This window comes from Suricata suricatta, chromosome 9 (genome assembly GCF_006229205.1).
Source record: "Suricata suricatta isolate VVHF042 chromosome 9, meerkat_22Aug2017_6uvM2_HiC, whole genome shotgun sequence".
Taxonomy (NCBI): domain Eukaryota; kingdom Metazoa; phylum Chordata; class Mammalia; order Carnivora; family Herpestidae; genus Suricata; species Suricata suricatta.
In genome coordinates, this window is record NC_043708.1 from 46,702,524 (window position 1) to 46,713,417 (window position 10,894).

Below are 10,894 nucleotides of genomic sequence, written 5' to 3' on the forward strand. Positions count from 1 at the left end.
CGAGGTACATGCTGATATTGTGTAAACAATGGAAATTTATCTTAGAACATACCATTTTCTTGAAGAGCTGTAAGATTCTAATAAATGTGCTTGGAATTAAGACAGGAATGAAACTCAAGCGAAACACTGCTCACTTGACATTGTATAACATGATTGCAATAGTCTAGCAAGTTTGGTTTTCAAAGACTTGGAAAATATCACATCGTATTGCTGATATATCTTAATATGAAACAATTCCAGATCTAGTTTTTCCCCTTCTTCAGACCATTTTTAGTTCTAAAAATCAAAATATAATGAGTTGAAAAACATCACAGAGTAAACCTGAGTGTACAATATTTCTTTTATTTATGTACTGAATTTTCTTTTACGAGGTGCCCTGAGGTCTGTAACTAAAGCTAATACAGCTTAGCAATACGGCCCATGTCTATAGAGAGCAGGTAGGACTTGAGCCCGAGATACACGGAAGCTATTAGCCAAAGCAGTATGGTTGCCACCGAGGAAACCGCAACCATAGTGTGCCGAGTCTCGGTTCCCGTCTCTGTGAGCCAGTGTTTCATCCACGCGTCCCTAGTGGCTTCTGGTGACAGTCTCATCTCCCCCAAAAAAGGAGTCAGTATGTCAGAGCTTGATTTCCAGTACTAAATGTCTACTAATTTAGAACTTCTCTTTTTAACTGGCATGGAATACTTGTTTCATTGGACTTTCCTAGAAAGCATTTTCCAAAGATGCCACGTGACTGCCTTGTTTTAATGACATTTTAAAATCTCTGTGATTCAGATGTGAATCTGAGAAGCTTCAAGAAGAAAATTCTATTTTGAGAAGTGAAATTACTACTTTAAATGAAGAAGATAGCGTTTCTAACCTGAAATTAGAGAAATTAAATGGATCTCAGGAAGAAATGTGGTAAGACATATACTTAAATTTTTTTAGGCATTTTTGCAAGGACTAAAACTGTTTTACTTCAAAGCCTAACTCTTATGTTGTATTTTCACTGTCCCTTTAGGCAAAAAATAGAAACTGTAAAACAGGAAAAAATTGCGGTTCAGAAAATGGTTGAAAATTTAAAGAAACAGGTAAGGAGATACTTGGTATTTCCCAGTGTCCCTTGATTCTAAAAATTTTTATATTTGCAATTTATAAATTTATAGGACACACTACTGGAATGACATGTAGCTAATGGTGATAAAGTTGTGAGTTCTGAATTTCAGAATTGAAACTCCCCCCATGCAAACTCTAAACTAGGTTTCTATTTTTTGGTGAATATAATAACGTATATATTATTTCTAGATTATGAGTGTTTCATACAAATTTTATAATCAGTGGGAATGGGGAGACAATACTAGCTCTAAAACCAAATCTGTGAAATACCACTCTGTCCCTCACATTCTTTCAATTAATGTTAGCTCCTTCCTCTTTCATCACCATGATCAAAACCAGAAACTTAAGGACAGAATTTCACAGATAGTAAGAGTTTATATATCTTTTCGTAAGAGTGAGTAGAATTGATTCAGATAGCTTGTGCCATTCAAATGCCCGATCTTGTAGTCTCGTGATATGCAGTTTGTGCAGGACAAGTCCATTTAAGAATCTGTCTGAAATAGCCAAAAGACCAGAACATCCTGGGAAAACAGCATTTTCAGCACTAGAACAGACAAGGTCCTAACATCCAAAATACATTCTGTGCTATCACAAATAAAGTGCAAAATCTGTTTGAAAAAACAGATCATTGGTAGGAGTGGTCAAGTAAAGGGGGAAAATGCAATATAGAAAAAGGTAGTTAACCTTATCAGGGAAGTGCAGATTAATTCTTTTTTTCAACTGTCAGATTAGCAAAAATTAAGATACCATCTAGTCTTTAAAAAGGAGTAAAGATATGAAGGTTCTCATACATTTTCAGTAGGACTGTAAGTTGGTAGCACCATGAGGAAGACATTTTCGGGATATGGTCTACCAAACTGGTAACGTAGGTGCACACCTTCTAACTCTGCAGCCCCGCTTACAAGAAGATCCGAAATCCAAAATGGTACTCTGTGTAAAGGAGGTTTTCAAAGGATTGTTTTATTTCTTCATTATTAAAAGAATGACACAAACTTGTGTGTCAGTGTGGGAATGGATAAATACATTATAGAATATCTTGACACCTAGAATATAGGCTAGAGCCACTAAAAATAGAGCTTATTGTGGTTTCTGAATGCACTGACTTGGAAAGATAAAAGTCTGTGAGATATTGTAAGTGGAAAAAGAAGGCTGCCCAAGCATTTGAAATGATTCAAATTTTCATTATTAAGAAAACCTCCACATACATACAAGTTTTGTATATACATAGCAAACAGTCTGGAGGGATGCGTACCCTGCTGTGAACAGTAGCTCCCCCCGTGGAGTTAGACTGCACAGGGGGTCTATCACTTCTTCATATACTTCCGAGTGATGGAATTTGTTATAATGAATAATAGATTAAATTCTGTTATTAAGGGTATGTTTGTGTACGAATGTATGTATAAAACTTTATCGACACGGGAACAAAATCAGTTTCTAAATCTGTTTTTTAGTAGAATTAGGGTAACTAGTTTTGAAAATCCATTTCAATTTTCATTAGGTTTCAGAATTAAAAACTCAAAACCAACAATTGGATTTGGAAAATACTGAACTTAGCCAAAAGAACTCTCAAAATGAGAAAGAACTGCAAGAACTCAATCAACGTCTGGCAGAAATGCTATGCCAGAAGGAAGAAGAGCCAGGATTCAGTACACTGGAGGAACAGAAACAAGAAAAGTCTCTTCTGAAGGAAGAACTGGAACAATGTAAAGTGCAGGTAGGGAGTGTAGCCACCCTACAGCCTTTTGGGAGCAAATCCCAAAGCATAAAGCAATGCTTGTTTCCAATTTCTTATATATAAAGTCTTAATAATTAAAACAATATAGTACCAGCGAATGAATAGACAAATAGAGAAGTGGAACAAAAAGTCTAGAATTAGACAGAAATACAAGCAGAAACGTAGTATAAGAACAAACCACTGGGGTAAAGATGGATTTCTTAAATAAGTGGTGCCTGGACAGCTCAGTCATTTGGGAACAGATAAAATTAGATCCATATGGGGCGACTGGGTGGCTCAGTCAGTTGAGTGTCTAACTCTTGATTTTGGCTCTGATCACGATCTCAGGATCATGAGCTTTGAGCCTTGCCTTGGGCTCTGTGCTGGGTGTGGAAGCTGCTTAAGATTTTCTCTCTCTCCTCTCCCCTCTCCTCCCTCTCTCTCCTCCCTCTCCTCTCTCCCTCCCCCCTCCTCTCTCTCCCCACTTCTGTGTGCTCTCTAAAAAAAAAAAAAAATCCATATCTTAAAAGTACATATAAGGATAAACTCTAATTGGATTAGGAGGCCAAATATAAGAAAGAAAACTATATAAGTACTAGAAGAAAACATGGACCAATTTGTCTTTAACGTTAATGTGGAGAAAAACTATGACTCATAAACTATAAGCCAAAAGAGATGATTAAATCATGTTTCTGTGGCAGAGAAAAAATAGTATAGACAAAGTCAAAAGACAGTTCACAAACTGGGCAAAAATATTTATATCACATACCACAGAAAGTAGGACTAATATCCCTACTGTGTAAAGAGCACTTAAAAATCAAAGGACTTAGGACCAAAATCTGATAGCAAACTGGGAAAAGAACATGAATAAATCACAAAAAAAAAGATAAAAATGACCCTAAAACCCATGGGAAAACTTACAACCAGTCATAATTAGAAAAATGCAAATAAAAACAATACTGACACATCTTTTCTCACCTATGAGATTGGAAATAATTTTTAAAATATGACTTTTTGTTGGCAAGATTTTGGGGAAAGCAGGTACTTATACATTGCTGGGGGTGTAAACTGATATCATCCTTCTGGAGGGAAATTTGCTAATACTTTACAAAATTACCTATATGCTTACCAATTGGCCCAGCAATCCCGTTTCTAGGGATTTACCCTAAAGGTAGGTACACCTCCAACAATGTGAATACTCATGGGCACAGGGTTATTATTGGAGCATTGTTTGTAATTGCAAAATATTGGAGACAGTCTAAGTGCTCATATAGAGGAGAGCGGCTGGATACACATGGGTACAGTCACACCTGTGGGTAGGACCGTGCAGCCATAAAACAAGGAAAGGAAGGAAGGAAAGAAAAGAAAGACAAGACAGGAAAGAGAGAGGAAAAAAGGAAGAGAAGGAAGGAGGGGAAGAAGGGAAAGATGTCTGCTGATATGAAGTTATTTCCGGGACATACTCTTTAAAAGAGAAGCACAAAGAGTAGAGGATGACTCTGTCCACATCAGAAAGAAACGGATGGTATAAAATATACGTGCTCATATACTTGCTTATTTGTGTGAAAGACATACAAAAATGATGCACCAAAAACTAAAGAGATGGTTACCCGTGGTGGGTGGGGAAGGATGGAAGAGAGGAACGGGGAAGTTGTAGAAGGGATGAGGGAAGGGAGCACCACTTCCCTGAGCAGATCTTTGCACATGGCTCTGACTCTTAGAGGTCTTCACATACCCCCAAATAAACACCCAGTCAAAACCAGTCAAGATGGTGAGAGACACCAACCTGGAACACAAACACTAAGAAATGAACCGCGCTCTATCATAAGTGGATAACATAGTTATGATGGGGAAGAAAAGGATGAAGTAAACTGGAAATTATTATCTTAACTGTCCTGTAGCGCCAAAGAACGAAACAAGCGTACACAAATGCTAAAATACTCCAGCCAGTGAATGTGTTTCTCATGGGGGAGAAGTCAGTAATTCTGAACCACTCTGTGTATATTAGAATTGAGCAAATAAGCAAATAGAGTAGGCAACAGAGCTGAGGTTCTCTCTGTTGGAGAAGGAAACTGCGAGGAGGAAATAGGGGAAGGCTAAAATATTTTTTTTAATTTTTTTATTTTGTTTTTAATTTTTGAGAGAGAGAGAGACAGAGCATGAGCAGGGAGGGGCAGAGTGAGAGGGAGACACAGAATCTGAAGCAGGCTCCAGGCTCTGAGCTGGATGCGGGGCCCAAACCCACGAACCGTGAGATCATGACCTGAGCTGAACTTGGACGTTTAACCGACTGAGCCACCCAGGCGCCTGGGGGAAGGCTAAAATAAACCCTCTGGTGTTGGACTGGAATTTGAGGCATTAGTATAAACTCCCATTTCTTAATATGCTTGTAGACTGATACAGAGATACAGATGTGTGTATATACATGAAGTGCCCAGATCTTGGTTTCTAAATATCATTCTCTTATTTAAAAAAAAAAAAAATCAGGGCTCTTTGGGAAAAATGATTCTAGGGCTGGGGCAGGGAAGGTGCCAGAAAGAAAAAAGTGCAAAAAAAAAAAAAAAAAAAAGATGGGGCACATTTAAAAGATACAGAACCCCACCTGAAGAGCTCCTCATGGCCAAAGCTGGAATATAATCATAGTAAAGCATAACATAAATATAGAATAAAATAAGTAGGTGTGGGTACAGACTGATATTAAAAATTGATTAAGTGGGGGAGAATTAACAGCTCTCCCTTGTGGTAGAATTCTGATCAATAAATGTAGAATGAAAGAAGGAAATAGAAAGTCATCATTAGGCAAAGATGAAAGTAGTACCTGTTGTAGACAACATCCACTGATAGAAACTAAAATTAATAAACAGGACTTTAAGGAGAAACATGATTTTCATAGCCTCAAACTATCTCCCCCCAAGAGAAAGTAACCAGTGGAAAAACCTGCAAAAACTACCTGAGTGATCATGTTTATGACATTGAGGCGGACATCTTTCAAGACACAGGTTCAGGAGGCACCTGGGTGGCTCCGTCAGTTGCGCATCCAACTCCTGGTTTCAGCTCAGGTCGTGACTTCACAGTTTGTGGGTTCTAGCTTCGCATCAGGCTCCATACTGACAGTGCAGAGGCTGCTGTTCTCTCTCTTTCCGCCCCTACCCAACTCGTGCTCTCTCCTCTCCTCTCCTCTCTCTCTCTCTCAGTACAAACAAACTTAAAAAATAGTTTTGGTTCATTCCACTGAATATAATGGTCATAAAAGAGGGTTTCCTTAATGGCTGCCTTCTGTGAACCTAGTAAGTTTCTCCAAGCTAAATGAGTATGTCTGCTCTTTGACTTTTTAATTTTTCTTCTTAGTCCTCCACTTTAGTGTCTTCTCTGGAGGCAGAACTTTCTGAAGTGAAAATACAGACTCATATTGTGGAACAGGAGAACCTCCTTCTCAAAGATGAACTGGAGAAAATGAAACAAGTAAGACTGCGTGCTGCTTGGCGTGGGTGCAGTGGGGAGGCTCCCAGAACACTGTGGGCCCGACGGTCTGGCTTTGCCAGCCCCCAGACCCCCTTTATACACTGTCCTGCCAACTAGCTTATTGCTTCGTAAAAACAGACTTTGTGTACACGTCCACGTATAAGGGCTGAGGGCTCCCATTGCTAATTCTCTACATGCAGTTTGAGGTATGTGACGTTGTCAACTGAAATTCTATTAAAATCAGTCACAGCCACTCCAGTATAAGAAATTTGTTGCTCTGCTTTCTTCAAGCCAGGTGATAAAGTAATAATACATTTGTCTAAAATAAAAGTGACTTTCTTCCTCATAATGTTAATGACTATTCATCCAGATTGGTGCGACACACACAAAAAAGTCCCACTTCCCTTTTTCTTATGGCAAGTCTGAGCCATCTATCTTGGGCTAAAGAGTAAATTCTAGAACATTATCAGGGATGCAGTTTCAGTAATGAATTTGGCGTTAAGAAACCTATTTCAAAGTTTGAAACAAAAGACTTGATTTTAAGTATAAAAGAGGGCTCACCTAACATTGTCCTATTTTGTTCTTTATTCTGCACTTTTCAATGAGTACAGGATTTTAGTAATCCTTATTTATAAATAGGAGAACTTAGGTTTAAATATTTATTTTTTGGGAGAGTGCAAGCAGGGGAGGGGCAGAGAGAGGGGGACAGGATCTGAAGCGGGCTCTGTGCTGACAGGCTGAGAGCAGGGAGTGTGGTGTGGGGCTCGAACTCAGGAGCCGTGAGATGTGACCTGAGCCGAAGTCAGATGCTCAACCGACTGAGCCACCCAGTGCCCCTCGTTCTATTTTTTTAATTTGCTTCACTAAAGGTTTACTTTGGTATTGGGACATCCTTAGATTATAAAATTCTCTCTTTTGTATCTGCTCAGCCTATGAGCATAAAGGTGTCCTCTGAATGCTGAAATTTTGAGTCTCTTCCACTGAGTTTATGTGTGTGTTGATCTCTGATTGACACCTATAAGCCTTGATTTCCTAATAGGATTGTAAGACTTCCAGGGCATTTGTGCCTCTCCTAAGGCCTAATCCTGGTACCTGACAGGAGCTGTGAGTCAGATGCTGCCATGCAGAGTAGATGTGTTCTGCCCTGACAGAAGCTGTCTGCCATTGTAAACATTCCAGAAGTTAAAGCTGATAGGGCCTTTCTGTAGTGCCTAACTTTTCCATTGCTGTTATCACCAAGTTCATCCTAATTAACCGTGGGCATACTTTTATCCTTTACCTTTTGAAAGTGTTGTTTGGTCTTTAAGATGATAATGATGGGCTCCAAATCCCTAACATGGGAAATGCATGTGTTGTGACTTCACTGAGCTAGAGATCAGAAGAGAAGGAGTGGATAGCATGATGAGGACACCATTTGGCACATTTTTATTGTATAGATTTTACAGAGGCGGTGGGCTACAACAGCATAGGATAGTGTCAGCCCAGCGTGGACCTAGGAAGTCTGTGCTTGCTCTGTAGGACGTAATACAAGGAAATTGTGAGTGAGAAATTATCTGCTGCACAGAAAAGAAACAGGAGTAGCATCAGCACAAGTCACATGCCAGCCTGCACACCCAAAATGGTACCAGGCTTTGTGAGGTTCTGGGGATGAGGAAGCAAGGTAGTGAGCAAAGGAGGAGGAGCCTTTAGTAAACCAATGCCTCAGTGCTGTAAAATACATTGTCGTACGTCCTTCTGACGTTAGATTTATAAGGTGTGCTGTATTTGTTCTCAGTTGAAGATTTCAACCCTTAAAGTCTATGTTGTCATAATTATTCCTAAAGCTAAATGTGTGAAAGAACTTAAGGTATGAAGTAGAAAGATGGCCATAAAATCATAGTGATGATAAAGAACTGAAAATATGAAAGTCAAGTGAAACAGAGGGAAATTAAAAATATGTGGACTATGGCAAAGGGTAAAGACATGTAAGAAACTGTCTTTAAAGCAGTCATCGCAGGAAGGAAGGGATCACACTCCCACACCCTGGGGCATTTAGCAATGTCTAGAGCCATTTCTGCTTTTCACAGCTGGTGTGTGGGGATGGGGGTGCTATGGGCCTCTCAAAGCCAGAGATGCTGCCAACCATCCTCCTGTGCCCAGGACAGCCCCCCAAAACAAAGAATTACCTGGCCCACTAGATCAGTCCTCTTAAGGCTGATGCTGAAACGAAACAGAAACAGCCTTTGGTTTGTCTTGATTCCAGTGGCGAGGAGGAACCCACTGTGTCCGCATTAACATTTTACTAAGCCCGGAGGTTTTGACCTCTTCCAGAGGGAAGGGCCCATGAAACACTCTGAAGAACACTGATCGTTTGAGCTTTGAACTTGTCCTTGTATTGATACACTCTGCTTGGTTCATGCCAAGTCTATAGTCTTGACTGAAATTGCTGAAAAAGACTTTTTTTCTAGTTAGAAAAGCACGAGGATAATGTCTGGTGCTATATACGTACACAAGTTAAACTGATGACAGAATGGCAGCATGTTACATATTTTCCCCTGAAGGTGAAACGGAAGTGAGGACCATTATGTAACAGTGTCTGTCTGCCTGAATCTATCTGAGGTGACATTTTGGCGGTCAATTAGAGAATTGAGAGACTCTAGCAGGGAACATTTGGTTAAATTTAATTATAGTTCCTTAGGGTTTATATATCCTGTGAAATATCTATGTAGATAGGGAAATAACAGCCATGAATATGCCCTGTTTATAAATACCTCTTTATAAATACAGCCATGAGACGGGATGGGCTTATTTATCTCTTACAGCTGCACAGATGTGCTGATCTCTCTGACCTACAGCAGAAACTTTCTGGTGTTCTCAGCTACAGTGAAAAACTGCTGAAAGAAAAGGAGGCTCTCAGTAAAGAACTAATGAGCTGTGTGGATAAGGTAGTAAACAAGACTTTTTACCATCGCTGTACCATGTATACCATAGTGAGCATTTCTCTATGTCCAGTGGCACCTGGCTCTCCCGTTTTAGCCTGGAGAACAGAATTTCAGGGCGCCTTATGTGACCTCGGAATTTCTGAGGTCAGGATTTTAACAGGAGTCTAAATTAGTTGTTTAATAATTATATTATTAGACATAGTAATAACATAGTTTGCCTCATTTTAACATATACCATGCTACTTAATGTATATTATTTACGTCACTGTTAATATATAAATATTATTGTATTTAATACTCTGAGATCTATTATGTAGACACACACTTTGTTTTCTATTATATTTTCTCTAGCAAATCCCACAACACTGCTTTCTTCCCACTTGCCTTAATAGGCATTCCGCATTTTCCTATTATGGTCCACTCTTGAGAGTTCTAATTGCCTTCCTGCCTACCATTTCTCACCCACAATGAGGCAGTGAGAGAGAGAAATGGAAACCACCAAATTTTGAAGAGACTCCTCAATGTTAGAGGTAGAAAAGGGAGTCAGGAAAATGTCTTTTACCTTGCCCTGCTCCCCATGGCGTGTGATCTTCCCAGCATATGTGGAGATACATGAATTGAGACTAGATATGTTTGCAGACTTGCCTGCTATCTCTTTTCTTATCCTGAAACAGTTGGCAAAATCAAGCCTTTTAGAGCAAAGAATTGCTACTATGAAGCAAGAACAGAAGTCTTGGGAACACCAGAATGAGACCTTAAAGTCGCAACTAGTGGCTTCTCAGGAAAAGGTATGTGGACAACTCTTGTTTCACCAGCATGGTTAATATTTTCCTATGCATGCCAGCAGAATTCCTGGTAGAAAGAATATTCCAAATAGAAATGGCCGAAGAGGGCTCATAATGATTCAGTGTGACTAATATTTGTCATATGCTTACAGTGTGATGAAACAATTTGAACATCAGTTCCCCCAGAGTTCATTATTATGAGATTACCTCACCAGGATGAGATTACTTATGAAAGCTTGAGAATACTGTGTAGAGGGGCACCTGGGTGGCTCAGTCGGTTAAGTGGCCAACTTTGGCTCAGCTCATGATCTCGCGGTTCATGAGTTTGAGCCTCACGTCAGGCTCTTTGTGCTGACAGCTCAGAGCCTGGAGCCTGCTTCAGATTCTGTGTCTCCTTCTCTCTCTGCCCCTTCCCCTGATCACCCTCTGTCTCTCAAAAATAAACAAACATTAAAAAATTTTTACAGCAAACACTCCCAAAATAAACTTAGATTGTATTGCAGTTTCACTTAACAGTATATAAAATGCTGTGTTATGACAGGTATCAACTATCCATTAGATACTGAATCAATTTTTCTTAAGCACTACTCACTGCTTGCTTTTCTTGAAGCTAGATCATTCTGAAATTTTCCTGTTAGACCTATGAGTGCGAACATATGGTATCTGTCCTTCTCTGCCTGGCTTACTTCACTTAGCATAACACCCTCGAGGTCCATCCACTTTCCTACAAATGGCCAGATGTCATTCTTTCTCATTGCCATGTAGTACTCCATTGTGTATATATACCACATCTTCTTGATCCACTCATCAGGTGATGGGCATTTAGGCTCTTTCCATGATTTGGCTATTGTTGTCATTGCTGCTATGAACATTGGGGTACATGTGCCCCTATGCATCAGCATTTCTGTTATCTC

General features: G+C 39.6%; 1 protein-coding gene across 5 annotated transcripts in view; it reads left to right on the forward strand.

Moving 5' to 3' along the window:
- Positions 1 to 10,894, forward strand: part of NIN (ninein) — a 96,112-nt gene that overhangs the window by 67,692 nt on the left and 17,526 nt on the right. For all 5 annotated transcript variants that reach the window (XM_029951078.1, XM_029951077.1, XM_029951079.1 and 2 more), the window contains 6 exons: positions 778 to 903; positions 1,004 to 1,073; positions 2,597 to 2,812; positions 6,161 to 6,274; positions 9,076 to 9,198; positions 9,870 to 9,983. In XM_029951078.1, coding sequence (XP_029806938.1) covers positions 778 to 903; positions 1,004 to 1,073; positions 2,597 to 2,812; positions 6,161 to 6,274; positions 9,076 to 9,198; positions 9,870 to 9,983 — 763 coding nt within the window. The remainder of the gene's footprint in view (positions 1 to 777; positions 904 to 1,003; positions 1,074 to 2,596; positions 2,813 to 6,160; positions 6,275 to 9,075; positions 9,199 to 9,869; positions 9,984 to 10,894) is intronic.